This window comes from Canis lupus, chromosome 13, assembly GCF_048164855.1.
Source record: "Canis lupus baileyi chromosome 13, mCanLup2.hap1, whole genome shotgun sequence".
NCBI lineage: Eukaryota > Metazoa > Chordata > Mammalia > Carnivora > Canidae > Canis > Canis lupus.
Window position 1 is genome coordinate 13,718,116 of NC_132850.1, and position 23,583 is coordinate 13,741,698.

At 38.3% G+C, this 23,583-nt stretch overlaps 1 protein-coding gene across 3 annotated transcripts in view; it reads left to right on the forward strand.

The window, feature by feature from the left end:
- Positions 1 to 23,583, forward strand: part of SPATA6 (spermatogenesis associated 6) — a 145,931-nt gene that overhangs the window by 19,033 nt on the left and 103,315 nt on the right. For all 3 annotated transcript variants that reach the window (XM_072772211.1, XM_072772212.1, XM_072772213.1), the window contains exons 2-3: positions 1,640 to 1,777; positions 3,434 to 3,482. In XM_072772211.1, the coding sequence (XP_072628312.1) occupies positions 1,640 to 1,777; positions 3,434 to 3,482 (187 nt within the window). The remainder of the gene's footprint in view (positions 1 to 1,639; positions 1,778 to 3,433; positions 3,483 to 23,583) is intronic.

Here is a 23,583-nt window from a genome sequence, read left to right on the forward strand (position 1 = left end):
AGTGTAAGCATAAGTGGCTAGCACCTACCACATTGGGTAATATGGAGTTAGAGGGATTCTAACAGATTTGATTTTAATGAGGCAGAGTAGGAAATGAAGGTGATGGACAGCATGAGATTTGCTGAAGACCTTGATTTTAATAGATTTTAATAATCAGTGGGGAATATATTAGGACAGAGTGGAAAATTGATTCGGGGGAGAGGAAGTAAAAATATCTGGCACAGAAAATAATCTTAACTGCTATGTACAAAGAGACATGAAGTCTTAGTCATTTATTCAGTGCAATAATTTGTGTTGATATGACAAATTATAATGATTTTCAGTCTAACAATAACTATAGCTAATATTGGTGGAATGTTCTGTTAGGCACTTTTCTAAGCACTTTTGAATGTATTGTATTGATTCATTTACTGTGTCGCTTTAAGTAAGTAGATCACCTATATTTCTTGGGGCTCTATTGTTGTCATATATAAAAAATATGAAGCTGTACTTGATAATCTCTAAGCTTCTTTTTAACACTGAAAGTCTGTGGCTTTGGATACACTGATGAGAATAAAATTTCTGTCCTTAGGGAATTACAACTGCAAGAGGTGAGATGTACCCACTTTATTAAAATGCATGGAGACAATAATTAGGCCTTAAGAGAACTACAAAATGTTATGAGAATTTAAAACGTTTTTACTTGAATATAGTAAATTCATAATAAATGTTTGAGTTAGATTGAATGAATAATGATATCTGATGAGTCAAGATAGGTTTTTTTTGTAGGAGATGTAGCTGATTGATGTAAGCCTTGAGAGGTGATAATTATAAATGAGGAGGAGATGAAATGGAATGGTAAGGAGTAGTCATCCTAATAATGGAAGAATGTAATGTGTGTGATCAGAGGACAATACAAATATACTTTGATTGTATTATTGGGGAGGTGTTGAGTGCTACTACAATATGAGTATATTAGAATGAAATCTTAGCCTTTAAAATCCATGTAAGGGTGTGGTTGATTACTGACAATGAAATGTGGGCAGGGCCTGAGGAGACTGTGCCATGTAGTTTTTAGAAATGCCATATTTTGTGTCTATACTTTCTGTCAATCATGTGGCTAAGTAAGTACAATTTCATATTTTAAAAATATTTCACTGGGCTAGAAACTTATAGTTCACTAGCTTTGGAAGTTTGTCATATTGCTTTTGATGAGAGTGTGCATGGGCTGCTGTTTAGGGTGGTACTTTCTATCACTATTTTTTTGTGTCTTTTAGGATAGTGCTTTGTTTCTGCTGAGTCTTAATCCTTTGTGATTAAATGATGCTGAATAAGTTTATGTCAGCATTCAGCGTAAAGTGGGTGCCTAAGGCAGACTTTAAAACTGTTAGTGTCTGTCCCAAGAGCCAGTACACAGAGCTTCAAATGTGGCACAAATAACCAAATGGAGAATCATAGATTTCTCAGAGGGATGGAAGTTATAAAGGCATTTCATTTAACTCTGTAAACACTTGAGTCTCTCTCTCTCCTTTTTTTATTTGTGCGTATTTTTATTAGCTTAGCAGACTAGTGTTTTAATGTAATGCCTTGTAAATTATTTTAGTAAGACAGTTCAGGGAATTCATAAAGCAGTCACATCTCTCTATCTAATTTCGTTCAGGTAACTTGTCCAGGAGTGGTGCTGAAAGACAAGGAGGACATCTATCTTAGCATCTGTGTGTTTGGCCAATACAAAAAGACACAATGTGTCCCAGCCAATTTTCCACTGGTCTTCAATGCCAGAATGGTGTTTGAAAAGGTGAGTTCACGTATCAGATCAAATATTAACAAATAATCAGAATACTTCCAATTTTTAATAAAAGCCCAGAACACAAATTATTGTTGCTGACTGTATACTTTGATTTCATTCAGAAGGAGATTTGTAACTTAAACTCAGAAGCTTGAAAATAAATATGCATTCTATTATGCAGCGAATCAGTTGCCTCTTTTTCATGATGGATCAGACTATTTCCAAATTTTGCTAGTGGGCTTTATGTAAGATAGAGCATCTTGAGTATTAAATAATTTTTATAAAAAAAAAGATATTAATAGGTAAAAATAGGTTTTATATTTTTATTTATGGCTATCTCGTGTACTTTCTTGAGTTTCTTTTCTATTTTTCCCCTAAAACTACTGCTTTTAGTTTATTACCAGTCATATTCTTCACTTTTTTGTTTCATTCTTTCCTTCTCTACTTCCCTCCTTCCTTCCCTAACCTCCTATTCCTCCCTCCTTTCCTTTCCTTTCCTTTCCTTTCCTTTCCTTTCCTTTCCTTTCCTTTCCTTTCCTTTCCTTTCCTTTCCTTTCCTTTCCTTTCCTTTCCTTTCCTTTCCCTTCCCTTCCCTTCCCTTCCCTTCCCTTCCCTTCCCTTCCCTTCCCTTCCCTTCCCTTCCCTTCCCTTCCTTTCCTTTCCTCTCCCTCCCTCCCTTTCCTTCCTTCCTTCCTTCCTTCCTTCCTTCCTTCCTTCCTTCCTTCCTTCCTTCCTTCCTTCCTTCCTTCCTTCCTTCCTTCCCCATTTTTTCTGCAAGTAATTACCCATGTCCTGCCCTGTACCATGCACTGTTTGAGGCACTGGGTAAACAAGACAAATAGCCTCCTTTCTTGGAGCTTTCACTGTAATGGGAGAAACAGACACTAATCAAGTAAACATGAGAATAATATAATTTTAGGTAGTGATAAATGTCATGAAAAGAATAAAGGGAGGACAGGGGATGGAGAGGGTCTGAGTGACTATTTTAAAGGGTGTTCAGAGATGGCAGTAACATTTAAGCTGAGCCTGAATTATGAGACAGTTACCAGTTATTCGAAGGTCTGGAGGAAAAGCATTCTTTTTTTTTTTTTTTTTTAGAATTTTTTTTTAAGACTTTATTTATTCATGAATGAGAGACACAGACAGAGAGAGAGAGAGAGAGGCAGAGACACAGGCAGAGAGAGAAGCAGGCTCCATGCAGGGAGCCTGACATAGGACTCGATCCAGGGTCTCCAGGATCACAACCTGGGCCGAAGGCGGCGCTAAACTGCTGAGCCACCTGGGCTGCCCAGGAAAAGCATTCTAAGCCGAGGAATAGCAAATAGAAAGGCTTCTTGGTGGGAATAAGCTTGATGAGTTAGAGGCGCACCAAGAAGGCCAGTACGACCACGGAAACAAACAGCAGGAGGAACTGGAGATGAAGATGAAGCACTGGTGACGTTGGAGAGGGAGCCATAGTCAGCTGTAATGGGTGTTTAATTGTCAGACCCTCCATAGTGATCATGGGAAGCAGAGATGAAGTGACAGTCCTCAATAATGTCAGAAATTTCTTTGGGTGGGAAAGGAATATTATGGGAATGAGGGGAAAAACAAAGACTTTTTATGTGTCTGTTCCTTTCATTTCTTCTTTCCCACACTGCTTCCATCTACATTCTCCCACTATAGGTGTTCCCTGAAGCAGTAGACCCTGGAGATGTGGTTGCACAGCTTGAATGTAAGTTTTTAACTTTTCATTCCTGATTCTAGGACATTTTAGAATTATGCTTATTAATCTTGAGTTAGGTAAAATTTTAAAAAAGTTTGCTAAGAATTTTAAAGATCTCAATTGGAGACCTTTTAAACATTTTTAAAAACATTTTTCAGAATATACCTGGAAATAATGAAATATACATGTGCTGCAGAGAGGCTGGGAGTTTTTCCTTTTTCTGTGTTGGGTCTGTGGAAATCAAAAAGACTTATTTGAACCTTATATTGATTTAGATGATATGAATTGTTTTTGATGTAAAGATAGAGATTCATGTTAGGTGGGGCTTTGCCTTGCAAAGAAGCATATGTCTTTAACCTCAGTGTATTGAAAATTAATAGAGTAAATAATAGAAGATTTAAGGGATGATAGCTTAAAATATATATGATTTACATTTTGTATTGCATCTAATATGTTAATAAATTATTTGAAGTGACATTTTCAAGGCTGTGGATAATAAATTCCTCAAAGTACTAGAAATTAAGTATAAAGAGGTACAACTACTTTTGAGAGCAACAATGCAGAGGTATATACATATGTGGGAATAAGTTATTAAAGCTTCGAGTATGAAATGAAAAGCTCTCTTATTTATCCTTGTAATTAGAGAGGGATCTGAGATCACAGTTTGCTCTAACATTTAGAACTGTGGCTCAAAACACCAACAATATTGGGCATCATCAGTGCTACCTGCCCCCAGTACCCCACTGGGGCTCCATTATTGTAGGAACATGGGACCTGGCACCATGCTGGAATATGAGCATATGGGGAGAAATTGGGCCAGCTTACTATCTAATCTTCATGAATCTTACAGTTTAATGATTTTTCTCCAGAGAACTCTTTAATGGCCAGTGTCAATATCTTCTTTATTTATTTATTTTTTTATAGTTGTTCTAGCACTTGGTATCCTATCTTTCACTGTGGCAGATTAGCTAGGTGGCAATTTGGTGCCAGTGGGTAAATGCCTTTTTATTTTTATTTATTTATTTTTTTGTAAATGCCTTTTTAATATTCCTTCAACATCGTCAATATCTGGGAGATTGTGTTGTGTATTTTAGAAGGTATGAATTCTAATATCTAAATATCTAATATCTAGATATTGTTTATCTCATAGCTGAATGAGATAATTATTTCATCATTCTGAAATTCTTTTGTTAGAAACATAATTTTTTTTTCTGTGTATTTTTTAAAAAGATTTATTTATTTATTTGAGAGAGAGAGAGAGCAAGAGAGCATGCAAGTGGGGGAAGGGACAGAGGGAGAGAATATCCAAGCAGACTCCTGCTGACCGTAGAGCCCCACATGGGGCTCATTCTTACCAACCATGAGATTAGGACCTGACCTGAAACCAAGAGTTGAATGTTTAACCAACTAAACCACCCAGGTGTCCCTTTATTCTATTTGATTGGAAATTTGGGGGCTGTAAGAAGAGTACTTAGTAGTTATTATTTGGAAACTTTCTTGCCTTAATTGATTCTGATTCAATTTTTCTTTTAGGTCTCTTCTTTTTGGTACCTTTCTCAAACTCATCTTTTTCTACTCTGTCTTTATTTATTACTATTCCACTGGCTTTACTTCTCTGGTCTCTTTTTATGTATTTATTTTCTACTTTCTTCTTATATTCTACTCTCCAAATATTTGGCTCATGTGTTCCTATCTTCTGATGACTTCCACATCAGCCTTTATTTCTAATCTCTCTTGTGAGCTGCAGCCCCCTTTTTCTTTTACTTTTCTTTTTCTTTTAGTTTTGCAGTCTTTCCCTGTCCACTAACCTTATTAATATGAAAAATTAAAAACATACTAAGAGTGGAGAGGATGGGGCAATGAAGCCCAACATATATATTGTCTAGCTTCAACAATTTTCAACATATTATCAATCTTTTCTTTTTTTCTGGATTTTACTTATTTATTCATGAGACACACACACACACACACACACACACACACACACACACACACAGAGGCAGAGAGGCAGAGACACAGGCATAGAGGGAGAAGCAGGCTCCATGCAGGGAGCCTGATGTGGGACTCGATCCCAGGACTCCAGGATCACACCCTGGGCCAAAGGCAGGCGCTAAACCGTTGAGCCACCCAGGGATCACCCATATTATCAATCTTTAAGTAATTGTGGGACTCTTTAAAAGCAAATAATTTATATTATTTTACCACAAATACTCTGGCATGATCTCTGACTGATAAAGACTGAAATACACACACACACACACACACACACACACACACACACAACCACTATGCTGATATCATACAATAAAATTAATTTTTTAAAAAATATTTATTTATTTGAGAGAGAGAGGGACACTTGGGTGGCTCAGCGGTTGAGCGTCTGCTTTCAGCTCAGGTCGTGATCCCGGAGTCTCAGGATCGAGTCCCACATCAGGCCCCCTATGTGGAGCCTGCTTTTCCCTCTGCCTATGTCTCTGCCTCTCTCTGTGTGTCTAATGAATAAATAAATAAAATCTTTAAAAGAGAGAGAGAGAGAGAGTACAAGTGAAAGGGGCAGAGTGAGAGAGAAAGAGAGAATCTCAAGTGGACTTCATGCTGAGCAGGGAGCCTAAAACAGGGCTCAATCTCAGAACCCTGAGTCCATGACCTGAATTGAAAACAAGAGTCGGATGTTTAACTGACAGCACCATCCAGGCACTCCCAAAATTAATAATTTCTTAATAACATCAAATATGTAATCATTATGAAGATTTCCCTAGTTGTCACCAAAATGTCTTTTTATGGTTGGTTTGCTAAAATCAGAATTCAATCAAGGTGTGGTTCACACTTTGTGTATTGCTGTTTAGCTCTTAAACTTCTTTTTTTCTGTAGTAGTTTCCCTTTCTTTTTTTAAGTTTTTGTTTTTAAGTAATCTCCACCCCAATATGAGGCTTGAACCTCCAACCTCAAGATCAAGAAGTCACATGCTGGGATCCCTGGATGGCGCAGTGGTTTAGCGCCTGCCTTTGGCCCAGGGCGCGATCTTGGAGACCCGGGATCGGATCCCACGCCGGGCTCCCAGTGCATGGAGCCTGCTTCTCTCTCTGCCTCTCTCTGTCTCTCTCTCTGTGTGTGACTATCATAAATAAATAAAAAAATTAAAAAAAAAAAAGAAGTCACATGCTCCACTGACTGAGCCAGACAGGCACCCCCTTTAATGCTGTGAATTTGCTAGAAAACCCAAGTCCTTTAGAATATTCTACAGGGGCACCTGAGGGCTTAGTTGGTAAAGCATCTGCCTTCAGCCCAGGTCATGATCTCAGGGTCATGGGATCAAGCCTTGTCTTGGGTCCCCTGCTCTGCAGGAAATCTGCTTCTCCTACCCCTCTCCCGCTTTCTAATGTCTATCAAATAAATAAAATCTTCAAAAAAATATCCTACAACTTGGATTTGACTGATTGCTTCCTTAAAGGGTAGTTTAAAAAAAAATAGGTGGTTTAGCTTGTTTATTACTGTATTATATAAACTGTTAATTAGATCTAGAGATTTGATCGGATTCAGGTTTATTTATTTATTTATTTTTGGGCAAGAATCCTTCACAGTTGATGCTGTGTACTTGTAAAATATCAAATGGCGTACGAGTCTGATTGTGTTAAGTTTGGTAATATTAAGATTGATGATTTGGCTCCAGGTAGCACCAGCCTGATTCCTCCATTGCAAAGTTCCTCATCAGTCTTTCCACCGAGTAGCTTTAGCATCCTTTGAGATCCATTTTTTCATTAGGGATTATAAAGTGTGGATTTTCTAATATTGTCACTTTCTATATGTATTAGTAGAATTCCTCTATAAAAAATTTTCTTTATTAGCAATTTGGTTACCCCAAAACACAATTCTTGTAGGAAAGGCAGAGTCATTCTTCTCTTCTTCCCTTATATTAATAGCTTTAGTGAGGTATAATTTACATATCATAAAATTCACCATTATAACTATAGTTAAATGATTTCTAAAAAATATATACAGTTGTGAACCATCATCACTATTCAATTTATGATACTGCCATTATCTGAAAAGTTTCCTGCTGCTTATCTGTAGTCATTCCTTATGCCCACTTCCAGTCCCTAGTAACCACTGGTCTATTTTCTCTCTTTCCTTGCCTTTTCTAGAAATTTCATGTAGATAGATTAATATGTAGTCTTTTGTGTCTGGCTTCTTTCACCACTTTTGAGGTCTATCCATGTTATTCTACGTTTTACTGGTTCATTCCTCTTTATTGACAAATTGGTACTCTATCATATGAAACTTTTTTCCCTTTCCAAAATTCTAAAACATTACTGAGTGAAATTAAAGATCAGCTAAAAAAATGAAATGACACATCATGTTCATATGTCAGAGATTTGATAGTTCATAAAGGCAGTTCTCCTAGAATCTTCTCTGCATTTAGTATTATTTCTATTTTATGGGCGTTTGGATGGACATTTGGATTATTTCTAGTTTTTGGCTAATTGCTATGAATATATGGATATAAGCTGGATTGTATGCAATGTATGTGTTTAACTTTTTTTTAAGATTTTATTTATTTGTTTGAGTGAGAGTGAGACAGTAAGAGAACATGAGTGGAGGGGAGTAGGCAAAGGGAGAAGGAGAAGCAGATTCTATGCTGAGCAGAGACTGACACAGGGCTCCATCCCAGGACCCTGGGATCATGACCTGAGTCGGAGGCAGATACTTAACTGATTGAGCCACCGAGACCCCTTGAAGAATCACTTTTTAATTTCAGTGATATTTCTCTGTTTTCATATTTTCAATTTTACTGATTTTTATTCTAATCTTTATTATTCTTTCTTCTACCTGCTTAGTGCATGCTTTGTTCTTCCTTTCCTAGTTTCTTGAATACAAGTTTAGATGATTGGTCTTAGATATATCTACTTTTATAAGCATTTAAAGCTAAAATTTCTTTCTACATACTGATTTTGCTGCATTTATTAAATTTTGATGTTATTTGTTTCCATTAATTTCAAGATATTGTCTAATTTTTATGTGTGTGTGGTTTCTTCTTTGCTCTTCGGTTTATTTTGAAATATGTTATTTCCAAATATTTTCACATTTCCTACATTTCTTTATGATATTGATTTCTAACTTAATTCTACTGTGGTAAGAGAACATACTTGATAGGATTTTAGTTCTTTTAAATTTACTGAGACATATTTCTATCCTTGATAATATTCCACTTGCCCTTGAATGTGCATTTTGCTGATGTTGGTTGAGATATTCTATATCTATCTATTTCTATTAGGTCAATTTGACTGATAATGTTTAAGTCTTCCATATTCTTGCTGATTTTATCTTTTGAGGGGTGAGGGAGGCCTGATTGTTTTATCAATTACAGAGAGAAGGGCATTTGAATGTCCAGCTATAATTATTGAATTTTCTGTTTCTCCTTTCATTTATTTCAGTTTTTGCTTCATATAATGTCCTGGTTATTGATTTCTTACCCCTCAGTTCCAAATTCAATCTTTTTGCCTGCTCTGTGGAAATTGATCTGGTTCCTTCAAATATTTTTTTTTTCCTCAGCTGGCACTGAAGCTTCATGTAGTAGAGGGCCCCGGAGTAAAGTTACAGAGGGAAATGGTTGTGCTTCCTTAGTAGGCTCTTGCATTGAGCCTGGCTTTTTCCAACACAGACTCCTGTGGTGCTTGAGCCTTCCCTGGAGCTCAGGTACTGCAGTACAGAGTGGCTGTCCCTGTTTGTGTTGTGTATTGTTTGTAGTTTTGTACTGAAGTGCCTCTGGTGAAACACCTCTCTGTGAATAACCTTCCTGGCATCTTACATGGATGATTGCTAGCCAGTTCCTTAGGCAGATTTCTAGTAAGTGAGCAACTTTTCTCTTTCAAGAAGCAAAAGTTGTACCCTCTTGAATAAGTTCTGGATCTCAGCACTGGAGAAGAGAGCTAGAGGAAAACTCTTTCTTCTGTGCTCTGAGCCTCAGGAGTAATGGCTGTGGCTTTTGTCTGCTATTCCTATATTCTTTTAAGTTCTCTTTGTGTCTTTACAGCTAGACAGTCTTCCATTACTTTAACTCCCATTATAGTTAATAGTTCTTTATATTAAATTTTCCTTTTGTGATTTCTCTCTCCTGATTAAACCCATATTAATGTATTGTCTTGTTAAAGCTCTGTTTTAGTTGTTTAGACACTTATAATTGTTGTATACTCCTGAATCTTCACCTCATTTATGGGAGTCAAATTTCTGGTACAAAATTGGATCAGCTTCAGGCCTCATGTCTTCCCTATTCTTAGGAATAAGAAGTCTGTGATCCATAATTTTAATAAAGTTTTCAGATTTATTCTAATTACGGTTGGGGGAATACAATATGCTGTCCCTTAGTTTATACATGTTGTACTTAGGTTCAAGTGGTGCATGTGTCACCTTTCTAAAAACTACACAGGTCTCTGATAGAGGAGAAGGGAGGGGACACCTGTGGAGCTTTCTCGTAGTTGTCCCCACAGTGAGCCTCTATAGTACCAAACTAACCTTAAACACAGAGTGATGGTAGAAACAGCTCCTTTAAATAAAATTAAAAATTGAACCCAAAGAAGTAAGGCGGACTTTATGTCAATAAAAGCAAAGAGAAGAATTTCAAGTAAGGAAACATTGATATAATCATGGACTTCTCCAGAATTTCCACCTACCAGTGGTATTCTATTGAGATTGTGAATCACATGTATCATTTTCCATTGTGTAACATATATAAAACTCATATGTACTTTTTATCTAAAATCCAATATTATTTAAGATTATGTTATTTAAAAGCAAATTGAGCATGGTCCAATCTCAAGGAGATTCAAGGACCCCCTTAACTGGACAGTCTGGCAAATGGTCAGATCCTTAAGAACCTCAGTTAAGTTGCTTAGAACAGTCTTTGGCACATAATAAACACTTAAAATGTCCGTTGTTTATTATTATTGGCTATTAATGTCACTAGTGTTGTTACTGGGAAATTTACCAGTTCCATTTCACACCCTATCTGCACCTCTGAGGAATCTGCAGAGGTTTAGAATCACATGAGGTCTAGGGATATATATGATTTATAAATCATATTAAGTGCCAATGATATTAAAAGCCATAATAAGGCAATTTAAAAAAAAAAGATTTTATTTATTCATAAGAGACACACAAAGAGAGAGAGAGGCAGAGACACAGGCAGAGGGAGAAGCAGGCTCCATGCAGGGAGCCTGACGTGGGACTCCATCCCAGGTCTTCAGGATCACACCTTGGGCCAAAGGCGGTGCTAAACTGCTGAGCCACCCGGCTGTGCATGGCAATTTTATATTCATAGAGAAGGCATTCTCTTTAGGGAAACTATTTTAATTCTGGAATTACCAGAATAAACTTGGTGATGGCTAAACCTATACCCTGGGAACCATTTTTAGGCAAGAAACAATGAAAGTTTTCTACTTCATAGACTTCTGTATTGAAAGTGTGGATTCTTATCCTTTCTCAGTGAAGGTTTAGATTCTTTTCTACACACATACACACAGAGGATGCTGTTTGAAAAGCTCTCCCTAAAGATATCCATATTGCTTGCTCCCTCACTTCTTTCCAGTCGTTGCTGAAATTTATCCTCATAATAAGAGGCCTTTTCTCACTAAAGTATCTAAAATAACACCTTTTGGTCAATATCTCAATCTCTACCTATCCCATTTAGAGTTATTATATCTTAAACCCAGGATATTTTGAGTAAAACAGCATGCATTTAATAGTTTCACCAAGACAACAGGTATAAAAAGGATACTGCTCAGGGAAAATACGAATGAATGGTCCTTCTGTCTTTCTTTGTAGCACTGGTGTATTATTTTTTCTTTCAATAATATGAGAGTTTCATAAGAGCGGAGGTTTTTCCTGTTTTGTTTACTGGTATATCTCATACATATAGCAATACCTGGCACATATTAGGTATCTAATAGACTTAAATAAAATATTATAATGCATCGTAAACCTGTCTCTCATTACTATTTTTATGACTGTTGGAACTCTTATTGAGACATAGCAGCTGTTTGTGCTGTGTGTCATAATCCTTTGATTAGGAAATGTATTTTGTATTTAAAAATTTGTAATTAATAGCTTCTCTGGCCTCATTCCCTTCAACACTTGGATACAGAGAAGATATGATTTTTATTTATATTGTACTGGATTAGCAGGTGTACCTATTGCTTTTTCTTGTCTGTAGGGAAAAATTGCAGTTTTACGAGCTCCTGCTTCTCAAGCTTCTGGGAATTAGTGCTTAGCTAGTGTCTGGGGTATTAAAATGCTTTCAGGTGAAGATTTGAAGGCCGAGAATATATCCTTCAAAGTCTACAAATGGGAGTGTCCCTGCCTCAATCCTCAAGGAGGGCTTGTAGGATTCAGGATTCATATTTTAAATCCATAGTGATGAATACATTCCAACCAATTCATCTTTGTAGTTGTGGCAGGTAAATAGGCATTCTGCGGATATTATTAGAGCAATTGTTCTGGCTGGTGCTGAGGGCTAACAGCATTCTGGCACTCTCAAGGTATTTACTGGAGCTTTTGATTTGCTGTATTTAAGTAGGATTTATGGAGTATTGCAGTGCATTTAACTCTGGAACTTACACTAACAGTACATGTGAAAAATGAGAATTTTTGTAGAGGAATGAGGAAAATTGTCATTATTTAGTTACAAGAAAAAGGGCAACTATAAAATGAGGTTAATTATGCTTTATGTTCCAGTAGATGTAATTACATTAACTTGCTATGTGGTTAGGTTTTCTTTCAATGATTTAAGGTCTTTCTTCCTGAACTATTTTTGCTAAAATATATTTTGTAAGTATAAAGGAATAGAAGATTGTTCATAGAAACTAGTAAATGCTTTTTCTCAGTAGAAGTTAATCTAGGTTCTTATCATAAGCTATAAATGAAACCTTAGCAGTTACTTTTTGGGCCATTTCTTTACAGCTGGGCAGTTGCGGTGACAGTGTCACCTGTAGGGTTTATTTTGGTACTTCACTTTGTAGGGCAGTTTCTCGTTGAGCAGATGGTAGATTCTCGAGGTAGCTAGTGTATTGACACAAATTCTTAAATTTGTTTTCTATTTAAATCCTTTGTTTTTCAACTTTACACTCCTTCTGAGACCATTGATACCTTGAGCAAACCTATTGGAATTACAAACTAATTATATTTGGAAATCTATTTTGTTAAAAACTGCATAATTTTTCTTTCTTCCCTGGAAATGGTTCACAAAATAATAACTGGCAATACTAAATACTCATGTAATATTTTAATGAAAGTTTTATTGTCCATTTTCCACTTGCATATTTGGCCCCTTTCAGAATCATTCTAGCTAGGGTGGGGTACTTTTGTTTTACTTAGATCCTATCCTTTATGGAAGTATTTTCTTCCTTGGCTTTATTTTTAACCGTTTACTTTTCTTTATGAAGTGATTTTTATTTTTATTTTTATTTTTATTACTTATTTGAAAAGAAAGTGTCACTTTTTCTTTCAAACTCACCAGTAATGAATTTGCACTGTCCAAAGCAAGGCAAGTTCTTTGAAACAGAAGGGGTAGTGATATTATGCACATGGCTTCAGAACTTTTCACCCAGAGAATTACAAAGCAATTAATTTTATTTTTTTTTATTTTGTAGGACTTCCTCTCAGACCAGATGTCTACATTCATACATATATACGTACTTATATAAATACAAGCATACAGTAGCTATTAATGTCTTACCTTTTTAACTTTGGTTTTACTTATATTGAAATTATTTTATTGGTTATATAATTGTTATTTTTCCTTATATCATAGTTATATGTAGTCTACAAAGCTTATTACAAAACAGTAGTCCTGTAAATGCCTCTGCTCCATCATTTCCCACTCCCCAGGGACTAGGTTTTATTTTTTTAAAACTTGTTTTTCTTTGTATTCACCCATGAATTTCTACACGTTTGTATTGCATTTAAAACATTTTGATTTTTTTCTTTTAGGCATTATCTATTTTCCCTTACTTTTCATACATACTGTGCTTGCCTAGAAAATATATACATGCCCTTTTGCTGTCATTCTCTTCTCTTAATACAGTTGTATCGCACTTTTGGTTTATGTTATGGCCATGTAAAAAGTATTTTTAGCTGAACCATGTGGTGAATATATTACAGTTACTTTTCTTGGCAAGAATTCTGTTTTCACTTGAATTAATATTTTCTTCCCTTCGCTTGGTTTTGTAGTTTATTTTTTTTTTTTGAGTTTTTGCTTAACTTAACCCAGTTCTCCCTCAGATATTTAAATTATTTTCTCAAAGTTTAATGTTATTTCACTTATAAGCCATTTTTTTTTTGCCTGCATGCCTAAAATATTTTTTTTTATCTTTAAACTCTAGTGGTTTTGAATATGTCCTGAAGTTATTTTTTGTATGGCTTTGGATTCTTCAGTATTGTGTGTGCTTTCTCATCTGTAGTTTGTAATCTGTTTTCAATCTTGCAAAGCTTCCTGAATTTTACTATTTAGTGTTTATTTTTTTTACTTTGCCTTAGTTTTCTTTTTTTTTTTTTTTTTTTTTTTTATTTATGATAGTCACAGAGAGAGAGAGAGAGAGAGAGAGAGAGGCAGAGACACAGGCAGAGGGAGAAGCAGGCTCCATGCACCGGGAGCCTGATGTGGGACTCGATCCCGGGTCTCCAGGATCGCGCCCTGGGCCAAAGGCAGGCGCTAAACCGCTGCGCCACCCAGGGATCCCTGCCTTAGTTTTCTTGATCGGGGTCTGCTCTTAAAGTATGTTGGGGGTTTTTTTGTGTTTAGTATTTGTTATTTTCTCTCATTTAAAAATATTTTTTGATCTCTTTGATTAAAACAAATCTCCTTTTTATTTCCTTCAAGGTTTTTGTCTGTTGTTTTTTAATTTGCTTTTGTTTTAGTTGAATGTTTATTTCTGAAATGATTTCCTCTATTTCTACTTCCTTTTTTTCAAGTTCTATTATTTTATTTTATTTTTATTTTATTTTATATTATTTTTAATAAATTAATTTTTTATTGGTGTTCAATTTACCAACATACAAAATAACACCCAGTGCTCATCCCGTCAAGTGCCCCCCTCAGTGCCCGTCACCCACTCACCCCCACCCCCTGCCCTCCTCCCCTTCCACCACCCCTAGTTCGTTTCCCAGAGTTAGGAGTCTTTATGTTCTGTCTCCCTTTCTGATATTTCCCACACATTTCTTCTCCCTTCCCTTATATTCCCTTTGAGTATTATTTATATTCCCCAAACGAATGAGAACATACACTGTCCTTCTCCGATTGACTTACTTCACTCAGCATAATACCCTCCAGTTCCATCCACGTTGAAGCAAATGGTGGGTATTTGTCGTTTCTAATGGCTGAGTAATATTCCATTGTATACATAAACCACATCTTCTTTATCCATTCATCTTTCGATGGACACCGAGGCCCCTTCCACAGTTTGGCTATTGTGGACATTGCTGCTATAAACATCGGGGTGCAGGTGTCCCGGCGTTTCATTGCATCTGAATCTTTGGGGTAAATCCCCAACAGTGCAATTGCTGGGTCATAGGGCAGGTCTATTTTTAACTCTTTGAGGAACCTCCACACAGTTTTCCAGAGTGGCTGCACCAGTTCACATTCCCACCAACAGTGTAAGAGGGCTCCCTTTTCTCCGCATCCTCTCCAACATTTGTTGTTTCCTGCCTTGTTAATGTTCCCCATTCTCACTGGTGTGAGGTGGGATCTCATTGTGGTTTTGATTTGTATTTCCCTGATGGCAAGTGATGCAGAGCATTTTCTTATGTGCATGTTGGCCATGTCTGTGTCTTTCTTCCTCTGTGAGATTTCTCTTCATGTCTTTTGCCCATTTCATGATTGGATTGTTTGTTTCTTTGGTGTTGAGTTTAAGAAGTTCTTTATAGATCTTGGAAACTAGCCCTTTATCTGATGTCATTTGCAAATATCTTCTCCCATTCTGTAGGTTGTCTTTTAGTTTTGTTGGCTGTATCCTTTGCTGTGCAAAAGCTTCTTATCTTGATGAAGTCCCAATAGTTCATTTTTGCTTTTGTTTCTTTTGCCTTCGTGGATGTATCTTGCAAGAAGGTACTGTGGCTGAGTTCAAAAAGGGTGTTGCCTGTGTTCTCCTCTAGGATTTTGATGGAATCTTGCCTCACATTTAGATCTTTCATCCATTTTGAGTTTATCTTTGTGTATGGTGAAAGAGAGTGGTCTAGTTTCCTTCTTCTGCATGTGGATGTCCAATTTTCCCAGCACCATTTATTGAAGAGACTGTCTTTCTTCCAGTGGATAGTCTTTCCTCCTTTATCGAATATTAGTTGACCATAAAGTTGAGGGTCCACTTCTGGATTCTCTATTCTGTTCCATTGATCTATGTGTCTGTTTTTGTGCCAGTACCACACCATCTTGATGACCACAGCTTTGTAGTACAACCTGAAATCTGGCATTGTGATGCCCCCAGATATGGTTTTCTTTTTTATAATTCCCCTGGCTATTCGGGGTCTTTTCTGATTCCACACAAATCTTAAAATAATTTGTTCTAACTCTCTTTTTTTTTTTTTTTTTTTTTGCAATTTTTTTTATTGGTGTTCAATTTACTAACATACAGAATAACACCCAGTGCCCGTCACCCATTCACTCCCACCCCCCGCCCTTCTCCCCTTCTACCACCCCTAGTTCGTTTCCCAGAGTTAGCAGTCTTTACGTTCTGTCTCCCTTTCTGATATTTCCCACACATTTCTTCTCCCTTCCCTTATTTTCCCTTTCACTATTATTTATATTCCCCAAATGAATGAGAACATATAATGTTTGTCCTTCTCCGACTGACTTACTTCACTCAGCATAATACCCTCCAGTTCCATCCACGTTGAAGCAAATGGTGGGTATTTGTCATTTCTAATAGCTGAGTAATATTCCATTGTATACATAAACCACATCTTCTTTATCCATTCATCTTTCGTTGGACACCGAGGCTCCTTCCACAGTTTGGCTATCGTGGCCATTGCTGCTAGAAACATCGGGGTGCAGGTGTCCCGGCGTTTCATTGCATTTGTATCTTTGGGGTAAATCCCCAACAGTGCAATTGCTGGGTCGTAGGGCAGGTATATTTTTAACTGTTTGAGGAACCTCCACACAGTTTTCCAGAGTGGCTGCACCAGTTCACATTCCCACCAACAGTGTAAGAGGGTTCCCTTTTCTCCGCATCCTCTCCAACATTTGTTGTTTCCTGCCTTGTTAATTTTCCCCATTCTCACTGGTGTGAGGTGGTATCTCATTGTAGTTTTGATTTGTATTTCCCTGATGGCAAGTGATGCAGAGCATTTTCTCATATGCATGTTGGCCATGTCTATGTCTTCCTCTGTGAGATTTCTGTTCATGTCTTTTGCCCATTTCATGATTGGATTGTTTGTTTCTTTGGTGTTGAGTTTAATAAGTTCTTTATAGATCTTGGAAACTAGCCCTTTATCTGATATGTCATTTGCAAATATCTTCTCCCATTCTGTAGGTTGTCTTTGAGTTTTGTTGACTGTATCCTTTGCTGTGCAAAAGCTTCTTATCTTGATGAAGTCCCAATAGTTCATTTTTGCTTTTGTTTCCTTTGCCTTTGTGGATGTATCTTGCAAGAAGTTACTGTGGCCGAGTTCAAAAAGGGTGTTGCCTGTGTTCTTCTCTAGGATTTTGATGGAATCTTGTCTCACATTTAGATCTTTCATCCATTTTGAGTTTATCTTTGTGTATGGTGAAAGAGAGTGGTCTAGTTTCATTCTTCTGCATGTGGATGTCCAATTTTCCCAGCACCATTTATTGAAGAGACTGTCTTTCTTCCAATGGATAGTCTTTCCTCCTTTATCGAATATTAGTTGCCCATAAAGTTCAGGGTCCACTTCTGGATTCTCTATTCTGTTCCACTGATCTATGTGTCTGTTTTTGTGCCAGTACCACACTGTCTTGATGACCACAGCTTTGTAGTACAACCTGAAATCTGGCATTGTGATGCCCCCAGATATGGTTTTCTTTTTTAAAATTCCCCTGGCTATTCGGGGTCTTTTCTGATTCCACACAAATCTTAAAATAATTTGTTCTAACTCTCTGAAGAAAGTCCATGGTATTTTGATAGGGATTGCATTAAACATGTAAATTGCCCTGGGTAACATTGACATTTTCACATTATTAATTCTGCCAATCCATGATCATGGAATATTTTTCCATCTCTTTGTGTCTTCCTCAATTTCTTTCAGAAGTGTTCTATAGTTTTTAGGGTACAGATCCTTTACCTCTTTGGTTAGGTTTATTCCTAGGTATCTTCTGCTTTTGGGTGCAATTGTAAATGGGATTGACTCCTTAATTTCTCTTTCTTCAGTCTCATTTTAGTGTATAGAAATGCCATTGATCTCTGGGCATTGATTTTGTATCCTGCCACGCTACCGAATTGCTGTATGAGTTCTAGCAATCTTGGGGTGGAGGCTTTTGGGTTTTCTATGTAGAGTATCATGTCATCGGCGAAGAGGGAGAGATTGACTTCTTCTTTGCCAATTTGAATGCCTTTAATGTCTTTTTGTTGCCTGATTGCTGAGGCTAGGACTTCCAGTACTATGTTGAATAGCAGTGGTGAGAGTGGACATCCCTGTCTTGTTCCTGATCTTAGGGGAAAGGCTCCCAGTGCTTCCCCATTGAGAATGATATTTGCTGTGGGCTTTTCGTAGATGGCTTTTAAGATGTTGAGGAATGTTCCCTCTATCCCTGCACTCTGAAGAGTTTTGATCAGGAATGGATGCTGTATTTTGTCAAATGCTTTCTCTGCATCTAATGAGAGGATCATATGGTTCTTGGCTTTTCTCTTGCTGATATGATGAATGACATTGATTGTTTAACGAGTGTTGAACCAGCCTTGTGTCCCGGGGATAAATCCTACTTGGTCATGGTGAATAATTTTCTTAATGTATTGTTGGATCCTATTGGCTAGTATCTTGTTGAGAATTTTTGCATCCATGTTCATCAGGGATATTGGTCTGTAATTCTCCTTTTTGGTGGGGTCTTTGTCTGGTTTTGGAATGAAGGCAATGCTGGCCTCATAGAACGAATTTGGAAGTACTCCATCTCTTTCTATCTTTCCAAACAGCTTTAGTAGAACAGGTATGATTTCTTCTTTAAACGTTTGATAGAATTCCCCTGGGAAGCCATCTGGCCCTGGACTTTTGTGTCTTGGGAGGTTTTTGATGACTGCTTCAATTTTCTCCCTGGTTATTGGCCTGTTCAGGTTTTCTATTTCTTCCTGTTCCAGTTTTGGTAGTTTGTGGCTTTCCAGGAATGCATCCATTTCTTCCAGATTGCCTAATTTATTGGCGTATAGCTATTCATAATATGTTTTTAAAATCGTTTGTATTTCCTTGGTGTTGGTAGTGATCTCTCCTTTCTCATTCATGATTTTATTAATTTGAGTCTTTTCTCTCTTCTTTTTAACAATGTTGGCTAATGGTTTATCTATCTTATTAATTCTTTCAAAGAACCAACTCCTGGTTCTGTTGATCTGTTCCACAGTTCTTCTGGTCTCGATTTCGTTGAGTTCTGCTCTAATTTTAATTAACTCTCTTCTTGTGCTGGGCATAGGGTCCATCTGCTGTTTTTTCTCTAGCTCCTTTATGTGTAAGGTTAGCTTTTGTATTTGAGTTCTTTCCAGTTTTTGAATGGATGCTTGTATTGCGATGTATTTCCCCCTTAGGACTGCTTTTGCTGCATCCCAAAGATTTTGAACGGTTGTATCTTCATTCTCATTAGTTTCCATGAATCTTTTTAATTCTTCCTTAATTTCCTGGTTGACCCTTTCATGTTTTAGCAGGATGTTCCTTAACTTCCACGTGTTTGAGGTCCTTCCAAACTTCTTGTTGTGATTTAGTTCTGATTTCAAGGCATTATGGTCTGAGAATATGCAGGGGACGATCCCAATCTTTTGGTATCGGTTGAGACCCGATTTGTGACCCAGTATGTGGTCTATTCTGGAGAAGGTTCCATGTGCGCTTGAGAAGAATGTGTATTCAGTTGAGTTTGGATGTAAAGTTCTGTAGATATCTGTGAAATCCATCTGGTCCAGTGTATCATTTAAAGCTCTCGTTTCTTTGGAGATGTTGTGCTTAGAAGACCTATCGAGGGTAGAAAGAGCTAGATTGAAGTCACCAAGTATAAGTGTATTATTATCTAAGTATTTCTTCACTTTAGTTATTAATTGGTTTAAATATTTGGGAGCTCCCACATTCGGGGCATATATATTGAGGATTGTTAAGTCGTCTTGTTGGATAGATCCTTTAAGTATGAGATAGTGTCCTTCTTCATGTCTCACTACAGTCTTCGGGGTAAATTTTAGTTTATCTGATATAAGGATGGCTACCCCTGCTTTCTTTGAGGACCATTTGAATGGTAAATGGTTCTCCAACCTTTTATTTTCAGGCTGTAGGTGTCCTTCTGTCTAAAATGAGTCTCTTGTAGACAGCAAATACATGGGTCCTGCTTTTTTATCCAGTCTGAAACCCTGCGCCTTTTGATGGGGTCATTAAGCCCGTTCACATTAAGAGTTACTATTGAGAGATTTGAGTTTAGTGTCACCATGATATCTATTCAGTCCTTGTTTTTGTGGATTGTTCCACTGAACTTCTTCTTAAAGGGGAATTTTAAGAGTCCCCCTTAAAATTTCTTGCAGAGCTGGTTTGGAGGTCACATATTCTTTCAGTTCCTGCCTGTCTTGGAAGCTCTTTATCTCTCCTTCCATTTTGAATGAGAGCCTTGCTGGATAAAGTATTCTTGGTTGCATGTTCTTCTCATTTAGGACCCTGAATATATCCTGCCAGCCCTTTCTGGCCTGCCAGGTCTTTGTGGAGAAGTCCGGTGTTAATCTGATATTCCTCCCCATAAAAGTCAGGGATTTCTTGTCTCTTGCTGCTTTAAGGATCTTCTCTTTATCTTTGGAATTTGCAAGCTTCACTATTAAATGTCGAGGTGTTGAACGGTTTTTATTGATTTTAGGGGGAATCTCTGTATTTCCTGGATCTGAATGCCTGTTTCCCTTCCCAGATTAGGAAAGTTTTCAGCTATGATTTGTTCAAATACATATACTGGCCCTCTGTCCCTTTCGGCGCCCTCGGGAACCCCAGTTAAACGTAGGTTTTTCTTCCTCAGGCTGTCGTTTATTTCCCTTAATCTGTCTTCATGGTCTTTTAATTGTCTGTCTCTTTTTTCCTCAGTTTCCCCCTTTGCCATCAACTTGTCTTCTATGTCACTCACTCATTCTTCCACCTCATTAACCCTCGTCCTTAGGACTTCTAGTTTGGATTGCATCTCATTCAATTGATTGTTAATTTCTGCCTGATTGGATCTAAATTCTGCAGTCATGAAGTCTCTTGAGTCCTTTATGCTTTTTTCTAGAGCCACCAGTAGCTGTATAATAGTGCTTCTGAATTGGCTCTCTGACATTGAATTGTAATCCAGATTTTGTTAACTCTGTGGGAGAGAGGACTGTTTCTGATCTTTCTTTTGAGGTGAGGTTTTCCTTCTAGTCATTTTGCTCAGTGCAGAGTGGCCAAAAACAAATTGTATTGGGAAAAGGAGAAAAAGAGAGGAGAGAAAGAAGGAAAGAAAAGAGAAAAAGAAAAAAGGAAGAAAAAAAGAAAAAGAGAAAGAAAAAGAGAGGGAGAAAAAGGGTGGGGGAAGCAAACAGAAATCAAAAAGCAAAAAAAAAAAAAAAAAAAAACACACGGGGGAGTATCTTCTGATTCTGTGTACTTTAAGTCCCTTGACTTCCCCTGGAACTTGTCCGTCTAGCTGGTCTTCTGGGGGAGGGGCCTGTTGTGCTGATTTTCAGGTGTTAGCACTTGGGGGAGCTGCTGTGCCCCTGCCTGGTGCAGGGCTCAGTGGGGGTTGTTTACCCCGTGAGGCCGCAGGAGGAACAACCCCAGTGGCGGGGCCAGCTCCGGAGCCCTGGATTCAGCCCCTGCCGGAACTCCGGAGCTCTCAGCCTGCAGGGCCTGAAGGCTCCGGGTGCGGAGCCGCTGATCTGCTCAGCTCGGGCAGGAGCGTCCTCGCTCTCCTGGGCCCTCCCGGCCTCTGCCTGTCCCGGGGGAGGCCGGATCCTGGGCTGTGTCCCGGCGCCCTGGGCTCCGGGGCCTGCGCTGTTGGATTCGCGCTCCCGCCCCGCAGCCCCCTCCGCGGAGCCGCCCCCGAGCCTCCCGAGCTGCTCCGGGTCCCGCCGTGCGCGCTGCAGCCCTTAGGGAGCTCGGCGCACTCTCCCTGGGGCGCAGGTGCTGTTAGTGTCCCAGGGAACCCCAGGGCATCCCCGCCCCCCTGGGTCCTGCTCCAACTCCCTGCGAGCCCCTCTCCGCCCGGGAAGGTCGGTGCAGCTCCTGCGTCTCCGGGACGGGGCTCTCCTGTCCTGGGGACCCTCGCCCCGGCCTCAGCCCGGCTCCTCGTGGGGCCCCTCCCCCTTGGAGGCCTTTTGTTTCTTTATCCCCCCCCCCCCCCCCCCGCCGTCTTCCTACCTTGATAGAAGCGCGAACTCTTCTCACTGTAGCGTGTCAGCTGTTCTCTCTTTAAATCTCAGGCCGAATTCGTAGATTTTCAGGATGGTTTGAAGGTCATCTAGGTAATTTGGTGGGGACAGGTGACTTGGGGACCCTACTCTTCCGCCATCCTGCCCCTCCTCCCTATTTCTACTTCCTTCCTGAGTTATACAATCTCACTTTTTTGTTTTTCTGACTTTGATTTATGTTGCTCTTCAATATCTTGTATTACTTTTTAAATTTTCAAGTAGTAGATTATAGTTGTGATCTCTTTTCAAGTGTTTTTTGGCTTCTTTCATTGTAGGAATTTTTTTCTTTTGCTTACTATTATTTTTTTTTACACAAGAAGCTGGTATATATTTGACCTTTATCCTTTTTGCTCATTCTTAATTGAATTTAGTTTTTTCCTGAATGTTTAGAAGGAAGCATGATTAAGGATAACTTTTGTAAAGCCTCACTGAGTTCCCTTCTGTAGTGTTCAGCGAATATGATGGCTTACCTTTGGGAATTTTCTGCCTTTGTTCTGTTTTACTTGTGTTCATCTGTTTTTCTCTGGTTTTTCTTTTTCTATTTTTAAAAAATCCTGTTTATTTGTATTCTATTCTCTACAGTTTCTCCTAGTTTCTTCAGATTTCTCCTACCTGGGAACCCTGGGTGATCAGTTTCTCTAGTTTTTACAGGTTACCAGACTACTGCCTTGGGAACTTAACCTTAAATCTTTTGAACTGACCCGCTATTGGAATGGGCAAACATTCACCCAATTTCAACTGCTTTTCTCAAATTGACCTGTGCTTCCTAGTGAGCACCTTTTGGCTATTATGGGGTTCTCTTCCTAGATCCTTTAGCTAACCCCTTACTTCCTTCTGCTTTCCTGCATAGATGGATGCTGGTATCTATGGGTTTTGTGACTGTGAGTGGTTTGTAGAGATGTCTTATCACCTTATTTTATTATAGATGTTGCCCATAGGTTTATGGTTTTGCTATGTAGTAGCTGTATCTGTTTCATGAAGGGATTTGGGAAGACAAACTGCTGCTTCTATTTTTATTTTCTGTTTTGTGTTTTTGCTTCTGCCTTTCATATTAGAGAGTGTCACCGAATTATTGGCCATCCATTCATATTTAAGAGCAGAAAAATAATATGCTTTTAGAAATTATGTACCAAAGATGTCTGGCCCTCCTATTTGCTAAATCTGTTGGGGGTTCCTCCTGAATGGAGATTGTCAATATGGACCTTCTAGGAGGGTGATTCCTCTGGGCCATCTTATTGGAAAACTTAGGATGTCCTTACCTTTTTAATGTCTTTTTTCTTCAGCCGGTCATATTCAATAGAAAAATCGGTCGTATCTTCTTTCTATAGGCCATAAACTTGGCTGCTATTGATTTTTAGAACCTCGTGGAAGAGGAAGCTATGGTAAAGTATCAGTATAGCCCAGACTCTTTATCTGTTTTCATATAGTATCCCTGGTATTAACTGTATCTGCTGTTTCCATTCCAAGGACAAAAATGATGAGGATGACTACTCTTCCCTCATCTCATCTCCCCTCCCCCCCCTTCTCCC